Source organism: Sus scrofa, chromosome 9, assembly GCF_054392235.1.
Source record: "Sus scrofa isolate SSC_HxYL_T2T_F1_AM1 chromosome 9, Sscrofa_HxYL_maternal_Yorkshire_Landrace_v2.0, whole genome shotgun sequence".
Classification (NCBI taxonomy): domain Eukaryota; kingdom Metazoa; phylum Chordata; class Mammalia; order Artiodactyla; family Suidae; genus Sus; species Sus scrofa.
The window spans coordinates 41,139,716-41,160,184 of NC_139391.1; the positions used below are offsets into that span (position 1 = coordinate 41,139,716).

Consider the following 20,469-nt stretch of genomic DNA (forward strand, 5'->3'; position numbering starts at 1 on the left):
GCTCCCGTTCCAGTCCCTCTGGGTGCAGGGGACCTGGCCCCCAGTGCGCTTGGAAGCAGTAATGTACTTAGAATAGCACCCCTCCCAGTAGCAAACCTACTACGTGTCAGTGAAGCTTTTCCCCTCATCAGTGACTGGTAGGAACCGCCTGGCAGACACGTGTTGAATAAGTGAGAAAGGGAGCGAGGGAAAGGGGGGGGACACACAGTAACCAGGTAGAGCCCCCTGGGCTGTCAGTGGCCTTATGAGTTACTTTCCCCCCAACTTTTTCTTCTTTGCTTAGCTGCTGCTGGGGAAGACAGTAAAGGTCGTAGATTTTCGTAACTCTTAGGTTTTTAAAAAAATTTTTTTTTCTTTCTTTTTGTGACATACGGAAGTTCCCAGGCTAGGGGTTGAAACAGAGCTGCAGCTGCCAACCTACACCACAGCCACAGCAATGCCACATCTGAGCTGCCTCTGCAACCTACACTGCAGCTTGCAGCAATGCGGGATCCTTAACCCACTGAGTGAGGCCAGGGATCGAACCTGCGTCTTTGTGGATACTGGTCTGGTTCTTAACCCACTGAGCCACAACGGGAACTCCTCGGGTTTTTTTTTGTTTGTTTGTTTGTTTGTTTTTAATTTTCTCACCAATCTTAGGTGTCTTACTTAGAAACCGTCACACGATAAGTGAGAGCTGCTTATACTGGTAGCCAGCATCAGCATGGGCCGGGAACGTACACTAGCCACTCTAGTGGGAGGAGGTGTGTGTGTACCTCGGGGCCCTCTTCGCGGCTGTGACACGTAAACACACTCACACCATGCCTCCTGTTTGCACAGCACATATAGACTCAGCAGGTCGGGGGCAGGAGTGGTGGTAGGTCAGTTCAGCAGAAACCTAGGGATTCTGGCAGCTTCTAAGAGAGCTGCCCTCTGAGATCTCTTGTTTAACATTGAAGGCAAGTCCTCAGGCTTAGAAAAATTAAAGCCACATCACCTACCCAGCGACATTTTTTGGTTCCAAATGAATCATCTACGCAGGGGCAGATCAAGAGGGCCGGGGGGTTGCCAGGCTGCCCCAGTACCCGAGACGCTGTATTTATGTTAAAGTTTGAATGCTGGAGAAATACATCACAACTAATGTTCTCGTGACAGGTTCCACGTTTGGTTCCAAGCCAGCCTTCCAGGTGCGCTCCCTGCGCTGGCAGCCGTGCTGGTGAGCAGGCCCTCATTTATCACCTGTGACGGACCCACTCGGGAGCACGAACAAGGCTGTTTAAACACAGTTTACCCTCCAGAACTCCTGTGGCCTCCTGGGTTGCTTTGTCATCTATCCACAGCTGGAATTTACACAAGGCTTGGTTATTGAAACAGCTGCAGGGTGGAGGCAGCATGTGGACCGGGCTGGGGACATGGGAGGACCGCGACACTGGGGCTCCAGGGGGCAAGGGTGGAGAGTTAGTCTGTCTCCATCGTCCCCTCTGACCCAAGTCCCATCCTCGGTGTGACATGCCACCCCGTCCCCTGAACAGAAGTCATCGCGGTCAGCGGGCAGGGGTGGTGCTCACAGCTGATGAGGGAGAAACTCAGCAGGGGACGGGTCCTCCAGGAGAGCACGCTGTGACTGCATGCTGTCCCTGGCGAGCCCCAGAAATTTCAGGGACCTTGGAGAGCATATCAGCACCCCCAATATTTTGCAGCTGGGGAAAGGGAAGCTCTGAGAGGGGACAGGACTTGCCCCAGTGGCCCCTGCTGGTTGGCAGAGTCACTGGGATTAAGCCCTGGGCCTCCCGGTTCCACGCCAAGTGCTTCGGGGTCTGCCCCTCTGTGTGCCACCTTCCCATGGCCAGTGTGACCCCATCGATGCCCCCGCGTGACCTCACGCTGTCTGGTCCCCAGACACCTTGGGGAGGGAGGGATGGATGCCTCTAGAGATTATTCTGGCATCATTTGTCTGCTCTCCACAGATTCGCTTTCTCTTCATTCCCTTTTAGAAGAGAGATCCCAGGGTCACCAGCACGTCAGCCCTCTGCCAGTGCATTGCCATCCTGGGCAACCTCAGCGCCGAGCCTGCTGCCCGAAGACAGCTGTTTGCCTCTGAGGAATTCGGGGATGCCTGCTTGGGGCTCATGGTATTTTAGCTTTCCTGTTCAGAGCTGGTCTTTTACCTGCTTTGGGGGAGTTGCCTTCTTCTTAATTATCTGGCCTTTCCAAAACTTCTGCTTGAGGGGACTGGGGCCAGTGGCTTATCCCGCTGTGACTGTAGGTTTGGTGGGCAGCTGGCCTGAAGGATTCCTCCAGAACAGGTCTCCTCCACTCCGGAGAGGTTGGACAGGTTTTCTGTGGAGCTGGCTTGAGCACCCATGTCAGCAGCTCCCTCTGCAGTGTGATCCCAGGACCCAGCCAAGCCACATTGCATGTCAGAGGCACTGGACACTCTGTGCCAGTCTCCTGGCCTGATGCTAACTCATAAACCAGTGTCTGATCTTCCAGTGTCACTTAGATTCAAGACATTGTCAATTTAGGGAGTGTGCGTGATGCTGAAACCATGGAAACCTGCAGGAAGGTCATTGATCACCCTGTTTTGTTTCTAAAGGCCAAGTGCGAAGAGGACATGGACCTGTTCAGAGAAGTCATGTATACCCTCCTGGGACTCATGATGAACTTGTGTCTTCAGCCCTCCTTGGTTTCTGAGGTACAGCATTCTTTCCTCCCTGCCTTAACTCCTTCTGGTGCATAGACCTGACCTCACTGCCACAAAGAGAACAGGAGCTCATGGACTCAGATGCCGGCAGTGAAAGTGGGGAGAGCTGGGCACACACTCTGTCCCTGCTCTGCTGAGGGATGCCTGAGCTGCCCCATCAGGTACTCATTCTGAAAACCAGCTGAGCAGCCAGGGTGCTGAGCACAGTGCTGGCTCAGCATTTGCAAGGTCAAATATGACGTGGTCCCCGCTCTCAAGGCCTCGCCCTGCACTTGGGGAAGATGGACGTGGGAAAGAAATGAGAGCAATAGAAGATGCTATGAAGGAAATACAGACAGATGTGGCCAGGCGGTGGTGAGGACAGAGCGGGAGGGGTCGGTTGCACGTGAGCACTCAGAGGGGAGGTGCAGATGACCAATGACCCTGACCATGACCAGGGCAGGCAGACTCCTCTCCCTCTTCCTGTCCTGTAGGTGTGGGCCATGGAGGTGAGTCGGAAGTGCCTGTCCCTGCTGAACAGCCCGGATGGAGGAATCCTCACAGTAAGCTCCTCCCTGGGAAATCCAGAAACTGCTGCCTTTGCTGTTCTCTGGTTTGGTTTGGTTTTAGTCCCCGCAGAAAGATATCTGGACTGGCTTTCTTGCTTCTGTTTCTGACATTTGGCTAAGAAAACTAAGAAAGGCCTGTGCTTAGCACTGTGCCCCAGAAGGAGAATGCTGATGTGACTCAGGAGGCTGTTCGCCACCCTCCTGGGATGTATTCTTCCCTCGAGTTAGGATTCACCCCAACTCCTCTGCCTTAAAGGGTCAGGGCCCTAAACCTAGAGAAACAATTGGGGTCACATCCAAGGCGGGTCTGGGAAACCAACCCTTTAAGGATCGCAGCCTGGGGGCTGGTTCCAGGGTTGTGAAAAGGTTCCAGGCAGACTTAGCATTCTTGTTTGTGGCCAGCATCCCACAACTGCACTGTCCCTGAAGTCAGTTCGGACTTAGAGGGCAGAGGTCTTTAACCTGGGCTTCCGGAATATGTGGTAGGTCTTCAGGTTCCCTGGACCCCCTGCAATTGTATAGAAAGTTCTGAGTGTATGTGTGGTGGAGGGTGGGGGTGGATCACAGCTCTCATCGGAGCCTCGAAAAAGTTGCATGACCCCCAGAGTGGTAAACGCACCATGGTTCTTGGGCACTTGGGCCTTTCTGGGCACTGCACCTAAAGCTAGGCCTGCGTGAGTTCCCTGCTAACCCTTCAAGGACTCTGGGCCATTGTATCCAGGACTCTATGTGGCCACAGCTGGGAGCAGCCCCAGCAGAGAACCTGGTCCTCTGATACGGGGCTCACTCCACTGGCTTGAGCCTGGGAAGAGATGTGTACTGTCAGCTACAGCCACAGTCTACACCTCAGGACGCAGATCAGGGAGACAAGATGGAAAATATGATAATACGCAAGTTTGTCCCTTCTTGCTCTGGAAACTTCAATATTTTGTAACAACCTATAAGGGGAAAAAATCTGGAAAACAATATATATATATATATAGAGAGAGAGAGAGAGAGAGAGAGTCTATATATATTCAAATATATATTCATATATAGAGAGAGACTCTAAATATATGAATATGTATCTGAATCACTGTGCTGTACACCTGAAACTAACATGATATTGTAAATCAACCATACTTCAGTCGGGTTTTTTTGTTGTTGTTGTTTTTTGTTTTAAATGAGACTGAAGGCATTTGGGGGAAAAAGGCAGACACCCCCACTGACAAAGTGAACAGGCAAGAGGTCACCAATGGGTAAGTTATTTTAGCTAGTTTCTGGAAGATGGAGAACAGCTGCACGAGTGGGAATGCATGGGGCAGGGCTGGAGAAACCCTCACGTAGAGGACAGAGGGAGGGGAGCACGGCCCGGAGGAGCAGGTCTGCCGTGCAGCTCTGTGGAGGAGATCGGGGCTCCAGAACGCCAGCTACGGAAGTAAGAGATGGGGCAGCATTTGGCAGCCAGGCATCTCTTCCTCAGGCATAAAATATGAGTGTTTTTTTTTTTTCCTAAAGGAATTAAAAGACCAGAGAAAACACTTTTTGCTTTGCCCCCTCAGCACCTGTTGGTGGACAAGCACCCCATAAACACAGCGTACCCAAACATGTTACTTTTTGCATAAATGTGACTGGAAAGCTAAGGGTCACCAGGCATTTCCAAAAAGCCCTACAAAATAAATAGAAAAACCAAGATAAACAGAAAAGTTGACTCCAAAAAATAGAGATGATGGGGAGACACGAAAAAAGTAGTAAATATCATTTGTGTCTTCAGAAAGATTGAAGTTAGTGTTACGGCCGTAAAACTAACAGATTGCTATTTCAAAAATCAGAACTGGAAAATAAAATCAATGACATCTCCTAGAAAATAGAATAAAGACACAAAAATTCAGAAAAGGTAAAGGAAAAGAAAGTTTAGTGTTGCAGAGGATCAGTCTAGGAAGTCCGCCCTCTAATCTGACCCTGCAGAGCACGGCAAGGGATCCAGGGCACGAACGCTGGTCCTGCGTGGGGCTGGGATGAGCTGGGCCTCTGTGTGCCCTTTGAATCACCTACCCAGCAGCTTTATTCTTGTATTATCATTATAGTTGATTTAAACTGTTCTGCCAATTTCTTCTTACAGCACAGTGACCAGTCATACATATATACACACTCTTCTCACATTGCCTTCCATCATCTTCTGTCACCAGGGATTGAATATCGTTCCCTGTGCTGCTCAGGAGAACCTCGTCGCATATCCATTCCGCATGTAATAGTTTGCATCTCCTGACCCCAAACTCCCCGTCCATCCCACTCCCTCCCCTTCCCCCTTGGCAACTACAAGTCCCTAGCAGCTTCATTCTAAAGAACAGTGCTTTCTCTCGGCTACATGGCCATTGTATATTTAAAATCAAGGGGCATATTTTGCATCTAATACTAATGATTATTTCTGCCTCGCCATACTACTTGTTAATTTTAAAAAGTCATCAAGATTTTAAGGAAAAAATTGTTCCTTTTTGGCCACAACCACAGCATATAGACATTCCCGGGCCAGGGATCAAATCTGAGCTGCAGCTGTGACCTACGCTACAGCTGCAGCAATGCCGGACCCTTAACCCACTGTGCCAGGTCAGGGATCAAACCTATACCTCTGCAGTGATCTGAGCTGCTGCATTCAGATCCTTAACCCACTGTGCCACAGCAGGAACTCCAAGAAAAATATTTTCGATTGAGGTACAGTTGATGTACAATGTTATATAACTTTCTGGTGTACAACATCATGAGTCACAATTTTTAAAGCTTATGCTCTATTACAGTTATTATAAAATATTGGCTCTTTTCCCTGTGTTATGCAAGGTACCCTTGTAGCTTATTTATTTTTTACAGAGTAGCTCATACCCCTTCATCCCTTACCCCTTTCTTGCCCTTCCCCCCAAGAGCGGCTAAGTATCCTTCCTTCTGGCTTCCCCCAGAGAGCCGCTGGTGTCCTCAGTCGCACCCTTTCTTCCTCGCTGACAATTGTTGAGGAGGCCCTGAGAGCCGGAGTGGTGAAGAAAATGATTAAATTCCTGAAGGTAAAATGATTGCATTGGTTACATCCTCCTGAATTTCCCAGAATGTCCTATTTTATTTGGGGAATGGAAATCAGAAGGGTTTTGTCCGGGTAAGGTGTTCTGTTGTCCCTCTGCGAACTTCGGAACGTCTCAGAGGGGATTCCCTTCGCCTGTCCCTCCAGACTGTGCTCTGAGCAGCCACGTGAGATGGTTGAACCCATAAGTAAATTGTTCATTGGCTACATCCGTAGAAACTGCTCCCCCCTAAGCCTGACTTAGAAATGTGTGGTCTCTGTCCTCAAAAAAAGGTGGTCTGAGTGGCTTCAGTAAGGTGTCCCAGGCCCTGGTTTTCTCATGTTTTCCTGCTCACGATGCTTTTTCCAGTTTTCTGGAGCAGGTTGGCAGTAACTCCATCTATGAGATGTGTAGGCATGCAGAACAAGGGTGTTTGAATTTTCCCCTAAAATGAGTGCAGCGAATCTCTGTGAGTTAGTGCAAGCATTAGCTAGATTCTCCTGAAGGGGAGGTAAGTTATGAGGTTGCATCCCTGGACGTGACCTGTGACGTTCACAGGTCACACATGCCCCATGAGGTTCACTCACCGTGTTAGTGTGGCGACCCCACAGGCAACTTATTCATAAAACCACAGGCTGAGCGGCACCAGGAAGTATATGCTCAGGCTGCTTCAGGGCAGGGGTGACTTTGAGGGGGCAGGATGGTGGGTCTTAGGTCAGCCTGGCTTGTGCATGATGACCATTCTTCACTCTGTATGACTTGCAGACCCCGGAGCCTGCTGACTGCACGCACACTCACGGGCATTATGCATGCTTTCACCCACATGTGCGTTTTGGAGACCCGCATAGGGTGATTTTAAGGGCTGTGATTTGACAGTTGTCAGCCCTTAGAATGATCTAGGTTCGTGCTGTTCTCCATGAAGGCCTGTCAGCCTGACAGCCCTCATGCATCAGCCCTCATTCTCAAGGAGTAAAATGATGCGGGAGGGCGTTTCCCTCCCTTTTGGGTCGATCTGCCAGCTGACAGCATCCTTCTCAGCCACTCATTCCTAAAGCCTTCCACAGGTAATGACTCAGGTGTGCTCAGCAGGCTTGCATTCCCAGTGGGGTGGGGGCTGTCAGGGAGGATGGGAGTGACACTGCCTCCTGCAGGGACCAGACCAGGAAGCACAGGCCATTCTCAGCAGAGCTCTCTCTCAGAAGTTTACGAGGCCACGAGCGCGGTCATGCTGCCCCCTGTGATTCTGGCCAAGAACAACTGTAGCATTGATTTTGTTTTTCTAATTTCACTCTGAAATCTAGGCGGGAGGCCAGACTGCATCGCGTTATGCTATAAAGATACTGGCCATCTGCACTAATAGTTATCACGAAGCACGAGAAGAAGTGATAAGACTGGATAAAAGTAAGTGATAGTTGCATTAAGCAGCGCCCACCTTAACCCAGAGGTCAAGCCATCCTTGAAGCTGAAGAGGGAACTGCGGGTGAGGAGGGAGGAGAGACGGAGGATGGTACCCCCTCCCCAGGCTCCAGCAATGCGTACCATGTCATCTCACCTCCAGCTCTGAAAGCTTTTTCTTAGCCTTCGGCCGGTCACAGGTAGGCATCCTTGCTGGAGACTCAGTGGACAAACAACTCACAGAGAAGGGAGTCCAGGCTGGGAGGTCCCTCCTGCCTCCTGGTACACTGAGATTGTTTGTAAAGCACTCTGCATAGGCTACCTGACACCAGTCCTCTTCCTTCCCGGGGGGACACCTTAGTGACCAAGGAGACTAAGAGAGTCTTAGCCTGGTTTATTCAGGTCACTGAGGCTTGGCTGCAGTCATGCGGGCAGGGGGTCCCGCTAATGCCTTCCTTCCCACTCCTCTGGGCCACACCAGCGTGAACAAAGAGGGCCACACTGAGTGGGGAGCCTCTCCCTGGCCCTGCAGGCAGAGGGTTGAGGCCTGTGGCCTCAGGGGCTGGAGGGTAGAGTGGCGGGGTTAAGAAAGGGAATTTAGAGAGGACAGCCCGGCCTGATGCAAAGCCTGCGTTCCCGAGACACCTGAGTCATGCCTCCCCTGACACCTGCTCTGGGCTCCTGAGGATCTTAGGAGACATGGCCAGGAGCCAGGCAGCTTCAGAGCACTCAGTTGGGATGTGCCGAATGGGTGACATGCCCGTCCACGGCCACCTCCCTGTGCGGGCCCCCACCCCCACCCCCGCAATGTGGCAGTGCCAGCCACCTGTGTGTTCTCCTCCCTGCAGAGCTCAGTGTTCTGATGCAGCTGCTCGGCTCGGAGGATGAGATTCTGGTGGGCAACGCCGCCCTCTGCCTGGGGAACTGCATGGAGGTGCCACTGGTGGCCTCGTCCCTGCTGACCACAGACATCGTGCAGGTCTTGCTGAGGCTTGCGGGCGGCGATGCGCAGAAGACAGCTGTGCAGCTGAACGCAGGCATCGCCCTGGGGAAGCTGTGCACGGCCGAGCCCAGGTGTGTGGGCCGTGGGAGCCCCCAGGCCGCAGCCAGAGAGGGGACACGGTTATGGGACAGGGCCCTTTCCAGGCACCAAGGGCCGTCCTCTCTCTGCTCCTCCACCATCTCCTCCTCCGCTCCTCCTCTCTCGCCCTCCCACGCCATCTCCCCTTCTCTCTCCCTCCTTCTTCTCTCCTCTGCTTTTCCAGGAACAGGGAGACCTTGTGCTTCACTTTTTTGCCCGGGGCCGAAGTGTTGGGAGACTGTCCCTTAGGGAAACAGGCGAGATGGGGTGGGGGCAGCACAATGAAGCGCAGCCGCCCAGCTCGACGGGAGCCTGTGCTGGAGCTGGGTGCATGGCCTCTGTCAGCTCAGACTCCATGCCGCTCTGGCCCCGCCTGATGCGCTGGGACACCCGGCCCTCCTCCTGCTGGAAGGTGCCTGCCTGGCCCCGCCCCTGCCTGCACGGGAGCAGGTGCCCTCTGCAGACAGGGAGGGGCTCTGGCCTGCCTGCTTCCTGCTCTTAGAGCCTTGCCCTCCATCCCTCCTCTGGGGAATGAGAGGTTTGGCCTGGATGACATCTAAGGCCCTTTCAAGCTCTGCTTGTTGAAATGGAAGGAATGGGTACAGAAGGCAAAGCCCATTAGCTCGGCTGGGCTCACAGTGGCAGCCTGCTGGGGACGTCCCCAGAGCAGGCCCCAGGTCCCTGCCACGTCTGCCACTCACACAGGGAGTGTTGCCGAGTGTTGCAGGCCTCCTGAGGGCCTCCCGGCTTTGATCTTTGGGGTAATAGCTGCTGCCCCTCCCGCCTTCCCAGCCCACCCCTTCCCGAGGGGGGTGCCCCTGGGCGCCAGATGTCTGTGCCTGGCATTCATGTCCCAGAGTTTGTGTTCTGATTCTGACAGGTTTGCTGCTCTTCTGAGAGAGCTTCATGGGATGGAAATTCTCAACTCCACCATGAAGCACGTGGACCGTTCTTGAGCGTCTGTGCGCATTTTGCCAACACAGGATTGTACACTCTGAGTTGTTCCCGTGCTGATAAAGACGTTGGGGGTATTCACCCAGCCCTGACTACTGATCCTCAGGGGGCTTGCTGGTTGGTTTGCAGTGGTGGTGAGCCTCTGCCGGACTCTCTTATAAGCAGCCGTTCTGGGTGGGAACCAGCTTCTGCCTACCTAACACCCGCCTGCCCCTTTTGCTGTTTTCTGCTGGCAACGTGTTAGAAAAGATTGGTGTTTCAACAGAGTCACTCTAGCCTCTGTTTTCTAGCTGTGGTTGCTGAGAGCCAGCTGCGGCAGCACCTCTGTCCTGGTGGCCTCCTCAGGCCTGGCCCGCCGCTGTGGCACGTGGTCTTGAAACCAGTGGGTTGCGTGGTGGGTGGTGGCTCCCCAACAGTTCTGTACGATCCAGGGGGATTGTTCCTGGAAGCACTGCCCCGTACCTTCCTCCACCCCATGGAAGGCTATTGCAACACCCTATTCCCTTAATCTGTCTTCTGCTTGAAGTGCCAAAGGGCAGGGAGCAGGGAGCAGCGGGGAGGGTCCATCTCTGCACTGAACACTCACAAAAACAGACACAATCTATTCTCCAATCCACCTTGCTCTCCCACTCCATCCCCCAGAGGTAATTCTCCCTCACAGTTGTGCCAAGTCCACTCTGAAACTGACGGTCACCTCTGAACCGCAAAAAATCCCTAAGCCAGTCCAATAAGTGACACTCCTCGTTCACTTCTGATACAACCACTTAACTATTTTAGGGTAGGAGGCAGGACCTGCACGGGCTAGTGAAAGCCGAAAGTCCCAGATCAAAGTTCCAAAGATTTAGGGTCTTATTCTGCTACCTGGAGCAAGTCACTTAACCTCTCTGAGCTTTGGTGGCACCTTTTGGAAAAGCTAGAATAACACCTGTCCAACCTATCTCCAATATCGCTGTGAAGATTCAGTGAAGTTTTGGAGATGAAGGCCCAAGCCATTGCAAAATGCTACACAAATATAAGAGATTGCCAGGCTCCATTCTGAGATTGAGGGGGGCGGGTGTGACTATGACATGTCATTTGAGTTAAATTTCAGGGGTCTGAGAAAGAGCAAACACATGTCCTTCAGAGAATCGGGGCTGGATATTTGCTAAACCATGTAGAAGAGGAAATCCTTCCAAGAGATTTTATTCAACACACCCAAACAAATGGGTTTTTGCAAGTGAGAGAGCCCTTGGCTTAAATTAAGAACTTTGCTCCTGAAACCAAGAGAGCTACTTGGCACTTTGTGGGGCTGGAAGCAAATTGATAGCCCTGAGTGTCTCCCTCTGGGGTCAGAGCACTGCCTGGGGCTGGAGTACACTCACTGAAGTGCTTTGTGTTGGTGTCCCAGCACTGTCCCTGGGTGATGGGCAAAGAGGCTGGGACTCGCCCACTCAGTCCCATCATGCAAACACACTTCAAGAGGCTACTGAATTGCAGCGGGAAATAGCTTGCTGCTCAAGAGCGCAGAGAGACGAAAATTAGAGGCTGCAAAATCTGTTTTCGGAGAGAATTCAGCAGAGCTTTAAAAATGGCAAAGGCTGCCTGTGTACATAACCCGCAGGCTTGTCTCCTCCAATTTGAAGTTCAGGCACCTCCTTCTCCCCCTCTTCAGCTGCACTCCTCCTCCCTGGCTCTTGAAAATGGCTATTATACGTGTAATCTCTTCCTCAAAGAGTGAGGAAAGTCAAATTATATTATCATCTCTGCTTCAGAGAACCTGCTGAGAGCCGTCATCTCTTACTCTGGAGGAGGGTCTGTCTGGCTGCACCTGAGGTGCCCCCTCCTCTCACAGGCGGAGATGTTTTACACACTGTGTCTCCATCTCCAGCGTGGAGCCAGCCTCCTTAGTCTCCTAACACACGCTACCATCCAGGGCTCCCAGGCAGCCTGGAAAAAACTGCTACATGTTGAAGAAGGGCTCATTTCCTTGTGCCAGGGGCCACTGATCCCTCCTGACCCCCTCAGGATCACAGATGGTTCCAGAAAAGGTGTCTGAGGGTTCCATGGGCAGTGGGACTGCCTATCCTAAAGAGATGTGACCGAGATGGAACTTAATAAGCATCCTGAAGCCACAGCGGAGGTGGCAGGTCACAGATGGTAAACAGCTGCCGTAGACTAGGTGATGCCTGTGGTTCTAGAAGGCAGCAAGGTAGGATCGAGGTGAGATGTTGGGAGGAAGGGACAGGACAGGGCAGGACATGCTATTGAAGGCACTTTTCCGGAGGATATGTTAGAACAAAAGCTTCCTGGCCGGGGGAACCGAGGGAAGACAGTACTACCTAAAGTGTCCTGAGGCTACCTGATGTTTCATCCACCATGATTTTTCAGCAAAGGGTCTCATTTTCATTGCACAGCCGCACCTTTGACACATGGAAGTTCCTGAGCTAGGGGTTAAATCGGAGCCGCAGCTGCCAGCCTACACCACAACCACAGCAACTCCAGATTCAAGCCACATTTGCAACCTACACTGCAGCAATGCCCAATCCTTAACCCACTGAGCTGAGTGAGGCCAGGGATTGAACCCGCATGCTCAAGGACACTATGTCAGGTTCTTAACCTACTGAGTCACAGTGGGAACCCCTCTTTTTCTTTTCTTTTTTTTTTTTTTTTGGCCCTGCCTGTGGCAAGGGATCAGACCTGAGCCACAGCAGTGACAGCACTGAATCTTTAACCACTAGGCCACCAGGGAATCCCCAAAAGGCCTCTTTTTCTAAATGCCTTGAAATTAATCACTTCAGAGGCCCCAGTAAGAGGAGGGAGTAAAACATTTCCAAGGAGGTGAGGAAAACATTTCCAAGTCACTCCCTTCCCCAAAGCAAAAGGTCCTTGATCCTCCTGGGCCCGGGACCAGCCAGCCTGCAGGGAGTCAATCCTGTCTGTGCACAGAGCCCTCACTCTGGGCCAGGCACTGGGATAAGTGAGCCTCACAGAGACCCTGCGACCTGAGCACTGTCCCCTCTTCGTGGAAACTAAGATGTGAAGACAGTAAGTCTTTCTCACCTGAGACCATGTGGCAGGCAGGTTAGGGAGTCAGAACCTCACTCCAGCATGCCTCTGCTTACTGCACGTGGCCTGGGGGGAGTTGTCCCGTTTCCTCGAGCCTCAGTGTCCTCCGTGTAAAATAGAAGCAATGACCCCTACCTACAGATTTCTTGGGTTTGCGTATAATAGCTGTGCAATGACTGAAAGATAGAAGGCATTTAAGAGTGACTGACTTTTGGAGTTCCTGCTGTTGCTCAGCAGTTACCGAACCCGGCTAGCATCCATGAGGACGAGAGTTCAATTCCTGGCCTCGCTCAGTAGGTTGAGAATCTGGCGTTCCCATGAGCTGTGGTGTGGGTTGCAGACATGGCTTGGATCGTATATTGCTGTGGCTGTGGCTGTGGTGTAGGCTGGCGGCTACAGCTCCAAATTGACCCCTAGCCTGGGAACCTCCATATGCCGCGGAGAGCAGCTCTAGAAAAGGAAAAAATATCCCCCCCCCAAGAAAAAGAGTGACTGACTTTTAAGCCCCAAATTGCCATGATCTCCTTATCTGCCCCCTCCTCACCAATTTGTTCGTTCTCCTAGGCACTCCAACTCAGCCAAGGCAAGCACTTATGTGGCGCTTATGTTTGCCTTTCCTTCTCTCCTGTACCCAGTGGTGATTATAAGGATCCCCAAGAGCCCGTGCCCGCCTGCCTTCTTTGAGGGAGCACAGTCGGCTGGCCCTGGGCCTGGGCGAGCTGGGGTTCTGAGCAGGGCTCACCACTGCAGGGACAGTGCTCCTTGCCAGGAACCGTGTGACTGAGGCCATCCAAGGCCTGGGGCCAGGCTGCACTGACATCGGCAGGAGCCAGTGTGCAGTGAGCTGGGAGCGCTGTACAGGAAGGGCAGTAGGTGCTGGGATCCACAGCCCCAAGTCCCCTCCCCAAACAGATGCTCTGTCCCCTGCTATCTGGCCTCAGTTTAGAATCCGGAGACCCTTTTGATTCCAAGGACTGCCCCCGCAGCCCCAGTCATCAGGCCATCAGCAGTGCTTTCTCCTCAAGCTCCAGGGGCTTCAGGCCCCACCCTCCCTGAGAGCTGTGGAAAGGAGGTGCAGGTTCCAGAAGAACCCACAGGTGACAGCTCCCGCTCCTGCTGCTGCTGTGAGTCTGTGAAGCACTGGGTGTCTGTGACCTCAAGCCTGCCGGATGACATTCTATGTTCATAAGACCTCTAGTTTGATCTCCAGTTCAAAACAGTGAAATGAGGAATGGGTTCTCCCAGGAGCCCGTTGGTTGCTTGGTCTGATTTTGCCCTGAGGCCTGGATCCTGATTGCTCTGGCGGCTCTCTAGTCTCTGCCCTGGCAGGGGGTGGGGAGGGGGCTCTTGGGTGCCAGCAGAGCCCGGGAGCAACGAGTGCGGAGGTGCCCCGCCAGCCACTCCAGCCTCAGGCCGGCCCAGTTCCGGAGCCCGGTTCTCCTCCCCACATGTGCGTGGCCGTCTGCCAGATGTGCCAATTCCGCTCAGCCTGAGCGTCGCTCCCCCGTCACTTGTCTGTCTCCAACTTCACATTTGCGCTTTTAATCTTCAGCAGCTCCATCTGCTCATTTAGATCCCTCACTTCCCCTCAAGCCACAAGGCCCCCTGCACACGTGCACGCTCGGGCAGAACTGTCTCTCTGCAGACGAGAGATGTGTTTCCAACGCAAAACTGGATGAGTTCACATGCACCGGGGATTTAGGCCAGATCAAAGGCATGGCAAGAGAGTGAGAAATATTGGAATGGGTGATGAGGACAAAGGCTCCTAAAATGTCCAAGCTGAAAATAATTCAGGGACCAGCTAATCCACTCTCTGCTTTATTGGAATCCATCTGATTCCCACCACGAGATAAAATTCGTTGCTCAAAACTGTGTTGTGCAGGCCACTCTCCTCTATTTTGCACATGAGGAAATCAAGACTCCAAAAAGCCAGATGAGCTGTCCTCATATTTGAGAACCCTCTGAATCTAGGTGCAGAGAAGCACAGGGACCCAAGGAGGCCGCTGGGAAGCAGTAAGGACAGTGGCTGGAGAGCAGGTGCCGCGTTCAGATACCTCGGTCAAAGCCCAGCTTCGCCTCTTATAATGTCATTCCCTCAATTGCCTTATCTGTAAAAAGTGGGGGCAGGGAAGGTACCGTACCTAGTCCAGAGGTTTATGGTAAGGATCAAATGAGATGATTTCCGGAAAGTTCTCAGCATCATGTTGGGCACACAGTAAGCCCTCAGGAAATGGCTGCTCCCATTGTTGTCATTACGCTGGAATCAGCTGCTTCTGCAGATGCCACCTGCCTGGCCAGCCATGTGCTCTTTTTTCCTGAGCTCTTAAATGTGAGGATTTTCATCAGGATCAGAGGATCTGACTCTGCCAGAAGGTGAAGGATAGAGAAGTGGGCTTCCAAGGTCAGTGTCAACTGGAATGTAGACTGGCCGGTAGAAGGGGCCGCTGGGCTGGTGGGAATCAAAGTAGCCAAGGGACACCAAAGGACGCCATCAAGGATGGAGATGCGTGTTCAATAGCATTAGACTTTGCTGAACTCTGCACTACGTTTTCCATATTGAGGGAAAGTAGGAAAAAGACCGACACCGGATTTGGTTAACTTGAATTACGGTAATAGCCTCCTTTCTGATCTGCCTGTCTCACTCTGTCTTCTAAGCCAGCCTTACACTGCAGCCAGAATAATCCTCTTAAACCTCACTTTCATTATGTCGGCCCCTTCTCAGGCACTTTCTCCCAGCCGCCTACAGCATAAAGGACAAACTCCTTCACCTTGTGTGGGCATGTGGGTGTCTGCCTGTGGGTGTGGGTGTGGGTGTGCTGTGTGTGTGCTGTGTGTGTGTGTGTGTGTACGTGGGTAAAGGGGGAAGAAGAGTGTAGCGCTTTTTCAGTTTTCTGAAATTCTACTGATAAAGCACTTATTATTTTACTTAAACTACTGTAAGATTTACATACTTTCCTAACAGTGGATATGAGTAAGAGCCATGATTCATAAGTTTTAGGTACAGTTTTAAATAAGCATATCTACTATTACCCCTTAAATATTACTAAAATTACATACATACAGCCTTTGTACAAGACCCATCCAGTGTGAGCTCAACGAGACTTAGAGTTGGCTTGGCTTTAAGGCCATATTCTGGTACTGTTACCATACCACACTTGGGTCTGCTTCTCTGCTCTCTGTAAGGTCACTCTATTGATACCAGGTTGTGGTAAAGGAAGGTATAGCCTTTACTGCATGGTGTCCATCAAGGAGTCCAGGCAGGTGATGTTCAAAAGACCCAAACTACCTGAAGGCTTTCAGGGGAGGTTTCTTAAAGGGAAGGTGAGGGAGAGGGTCAAGGGGTAGGTGATCGGCTTGTGGATTTTCTGGCTGGTGGATGGTTAGGGACTTGGGAGTCAACAGCACCAACCTTCTCAGTCCAGCCAGTCTGGGGTCTACGTGGCTGTGGTCAGCCTGTAGCTAACCCACCTGCTGGGGGTTTCATTATCAGCAAAATAGCACCAAGGATTTGTCTCAGAATATTATCTGTAGCCCTCGAGGAGGAGCTAAAGGCCCTTGACTTTCTTTAATGGCTAAACGGTTATTATTTCATCTGGCTTGATTGTTTTCCTTTCTTTCTGCATTTTCTCACTTTGCTGATTAAATTTATTCTTTGGAACCCAGGGAAGGCCTAGAAGGCTAAAGTTTTTTCTACAGACAAGAGGCAGGTGAGGATATGGGTGGGGGGTGCTGTCTGTCCCAGGAAGACCCCATAGGGTCCTGCTGGGTTACACCACTGATCCTGGGTCCCACACCTTTATGGTTCACCATGGTGCTCCAGCATCTCACAAAAGCCTGAGAGGTGGCCCCCTACCCTGCCCTCTTTTCTCTTAGGCCAGCTCCTCAGTAGGCTTTGCATCCATTCTGCTTAGCTCTGTCCTCTTGCTTCTGCTTCTGCTGTTTCCCCACTTAAAAGACCTGGCTCAGCAGAAACGAATCTGACTAGGAACCATGAGGTTGTGGGTTCTACCCCTGGCCTCTCTCAGTGGGTTAAGGATACAGCGTTGCCATGACCTGTGGTGTAGGTCACAGACGCGGCTTGGCTCTGGCATTACTATGGCTATGGCCAGCAGCTGTAGCTCCAATTAGACCCCTAAGCCTGGAAACCTCCATATGCTGCAGGTGTAGCCCTAAAAAAAAAAAAAAAAAAAAAAAGAAGAAGAGGAAGACCTCCTTCCCTTTCCTTAAATCCTACACATCCTCAATGCCCTGACATAATAAAAATGGCAGGTACTTTATTTTATTTTTTAACAGCTGTACCTGAAACATATGGAAGTTCATGGGCTTGGGGTCAGGTCAAATCGGATCTGCAGCTGCTGGCTACAGCCAGAGCCACAGCAACACTGCATCCAAGCCACATCTGCAACATATGCCACCGCTGGCACCACAGGTTGTGGCAGTGCCAGATCCTTAACCCACTGAGCAAAGCTGGGTGTCAAACCCATATCCTCACAGACACTATACTGGGTTCTTAACCCGCTGAGCCACAGCAGGAACTCCTACCTTTTATTAAATACCTACTAGATTTCAGACCCTGCCTAATGAGGTGGCTACTATAATCATACTCCCTTTACATATGAGGGAGCTGAAGCATGGAGGGCCAAGCACCTGGTGGAGATGTGCCCCAGGTCCCTCCAGGCACTGGGTGTCTGCACAAAGCCCTTCCCAGCTGACACATTTCATCCTTCCTCTGAATTCCTGCTGCAAGGTGCTGCACTTTTAAATACTTCCTTCTCATAAAATTCTTTTCCGTGTATATTTTCTCTCCAGCTAGAATTCAAATTCTAGTTAGAGTATGTAGACGATTTTTCCTGTGAGAAGTCTTGTGAACAAGATAAAGAGAATTCGCATAAACAGAAGGCATTTAATAATCTTACTCTAAGGCTGTGTCACCTGGAGGGCACATTCTTGAGCCTGTGCTTGGCCCTGTCTTTCTTTTTTTTTTTTTTTTTCCAGCTGCATCCACAGCTGGAAATTCCCGGGCCAGGGATCAAATCTGACCCACAGCTGAAACCTACGCCACAACTGCGCAATGCCAGATCCTTAATTCATGGAGCCACAGCAGGAACTCCAGCTTGGCCCTGTCCTTGAGAGCATGTGGGTGAGTTACGTGTAGTGACCGTGATTTCTCCATCATGACACTATCTTATCTGCATCCCAAGCCACTGGGCCCTGCTCCTCAAAGGAGTATGTAGCTGCTGCTGAAATTCTCCCCACAGTATCGCCAGGACATGGAACAGGATGGTCCTTCTTCATGTTTCCTCGGTTGCCAAGTCCAAGCTTGTACGTCCCACCATACGATGGGGCACGAAATTCAGAGACAAGTCGTTGGGTCAAGGAAGAGTGACTTTGTGGAGAGAGCAGGCAGGCCAAGAAGACCGTGGACTTGTGTCCCAAAGAACCATCTTGCCTGGGCTTCGATGTTAGTTTCTTTTATGGAACGAAGAGGAGGAATTGAGAAGGAAAGTAAAAAAAGGCAATAAGTTGTTGCAAACATTTCCTGGTTGCAGACAGGCTTCCTTGGCGAATGTGTTCCTTTCTTCTTGCCTGCAGCCATTCACAGGTCGTTGCCTGATCTGTATGTTTCCTGCCAACCAAACAAGTCTTTGAGCTTAATGTGGAAACATGGGAAGCAGGGATTCCAGAGATGGACCACTATTTCTACTTTAAGCTATAGGCAGCATCCCTTTAGTGGTTAACTTGCAGCAAAAGCCATAGAATACAAACATAAAAGAAACAGATCCAATATGGAGTCAGACTTGTTCTTCTCTGCTGCAATTTGTGCAAATGGCAAAGAGCCTCATTCAAAGGTCCCACCCAACAGCCCTGGTGTCTCTAGTGAAGCCGTCAATCCAGTCTGTTTCCCATGACAAGAAAATAACAGCCTCACACCAGGGAGCACTTTTAACTTCTTTAAAGGGCTTTCATGTCCCTGCTCTCATTTCATGTACACAATAAGGAAAGAGAAGCCCAGAGAGTCAATGTCGTGTCCAGAATTTCCCAAGGAAACCGTGGCTGGGCTAGGACTGGAATCCAGCCTTTCCCTTGAACCTCGATGCCCAGTCCTGCCCAGTCCTGCCCAGTCCTGCCTCACCTCTCATTCACTGTCTGGTCCAAAATTACAGCACAAGGAGGTAACTGTAGTAGTCCGAGCCATAGCTCAGAGTAGCTCCCTTCGGAGTGAGGGGAAAATGAAACTCAAACCCCTTAGAGGTTTTATCTGAAAGCCTTGCTAATCCATCAACAGTCTGTTAGATAACAGTTTAAATCTCCCCACTGCTAAGGATTACCTTCCCATCTGATCCCCAAGACACATTAGAGGAGGCGCGAGATGGCATGAGCTTGGAGACGAGGCACTTTCTCAGCTAAATGGAGGTGCTCAGATTTCCAGATACTGCTGTCTCCCCTCAGTCAGGGTAGGGGAGCCCGGGGTCTGTCCTCACTCCAAGCAACTCCTCAGCCAAGTTCACTCAAATGACAGCTTGATCCCGAAACTCCTCATTCATTTAGTAAATACTTACCAAGCACCTACTATGCGCCAAGCACTGTGCTGAATGGTGTAAAAGGACTTTTGGATGAAGCAGAGGATATGTCCTCATCCCATTCTGTTAAAATTATAGCAAGGCATTATCAGGGTGAGAAACAAATCAGACACAAGCAAAAACTCCCCTTGGATCTAAGGTGATCTTGGCCCTGGGTCCACGCACCCTGCCTCAGGGGTTAGAGAAGCATCTGTGGAGGGGAGGGATCCTCCAAATCCCAGCCCTTGGATTTCAGGGGTTATCTCTCCAACGTCCGGGTACAGCAGGGTGCCTGGTGTCTTCCAAACGAAAGGAAGTCTTTAGAAGTCTTCAGACTTCTAGGGGAGTGCTGTCAGTAGTACAGTTTATAAATGGACGGCTCACACATCTGATGAAACAGATCTTCTATATGGTTTTTATTTCTACTGAACTCTGCTGTGGCTCTTTCTCCCAAGGGCAGTTTGGAAGTAAATCTGGAGAGATGTGGTCTGCCCTATTTTTTTTTTTTTTTTTTTTTTTTTTTTTTTTTTTGTCTTTTTGCCATTTCTTGGGCCGCTTCTGCGGCATATGGAGGTTCCCAGGCTAGGGGTCGAATTGGAGCTGTAGCCACCGGCCTACGCCAGAGCCACAGCAACTCGGGATCCGAGCCGCGTCTGCAACCTACACCACAGCTCACGGCAACGCCAAATCCTTAACCCACTGAGCAAGGGCAGGGATCGAACCCGCAATCTCATGGTTCCTAGTCGGATTCGTTAACCACTGCGCCACGACGGGAACTCCTGGTCTGCCCTATTAACCCCATCAACGGAAGGCATGATCACCCTCTTAGCAGCAGGGAATAACCTCCGACAACTAGACCTGGACTTGGTCTCATCTTTCCCTCAGATGTTGTCGGGGAACACCCTCCTCCATGAAAGTGCTCTGAGCTTAGGACCCCCAGTCCTGGTGGGACCGCGCATCTGAGGTTCTGAATCATTAAAAAATCAATAGATGAATTTTTTCTTCTCAGAACTCATGGAATCAATTTCAGGCTAGGAACTGAAACAGGAATAGTGCTTTGAAATAAAGACTTTCCAAATAGCAGAGCTGTTTAGTCATTGAGAAAAAAAGAATCATTGAGTCATTGAGAAAAAAAGAATCACTACCTACAGGGGTGGCCAGAGAATGTCGTTTTTTC

At 51.1% G+C, this 20,469-nt stretch overlaps 1 protein-coding gene across 14 annotated transcripts in view; it reads left to right on the forward strand.

The window, feature by feature from the left end:
- The window catches only part of TTC12 (tetratricopeptide repeat domain 12), a 44,001-nt gene extending 34,048 nt beyond the window's left edge, over nucleotides 1–9,953 (forward strand). For 11 of the 14 annotated variants that reach the window (XM_005667345.4, XM_084978346.1, XM_084978345.1 and 8 more), the window contains 8 exons: nucleotides 1,135–1,195; nucleotides 1,974–2,111; nucleotides 2,576–2,674; nucleotides 3,157–3,225; nucleotides 6,162–6,263; nucleotides 7,559–7,658; nucleotides 8,501–8,726; nucleotides 9,614–9,953. In XM_005667345.4, coding sequence (XP_005667402.2) covers nucleotides 1,135–1,195; nucleotides 1,974–2,111; nucleotides 2,576–2,674; nucleotides 3,157–3,225; nucleotides 6,162–6,263; nucleotides 7,559–7,658; nucleotides 8,501–8,726; nucleotides 9,614–9,689 — 871 coding nt within the window. In that variant the 3' untranslated portion in view covers nucleotides 9,690–9,953. The remainder of the gene's footprint in view (nucleotides 1–1,134; nucleotides 1,196–1,973; nucleotides 2,112–2,575; nucleotides 2,675–3,156; nucleotides 3,226–6,161; nucleotides 6,264–7,558; nucleotides 7,659–8,500; nucleotides 8,727–9,613) is intronic. The other 3 variants (XR_014816727.1, XR_014816729.1, XR_014816728.1) reach the window with 1 other exon arrangement.
- Nucleotides 9,954–20,469: the final 10,516 nt, after the last annotated feature.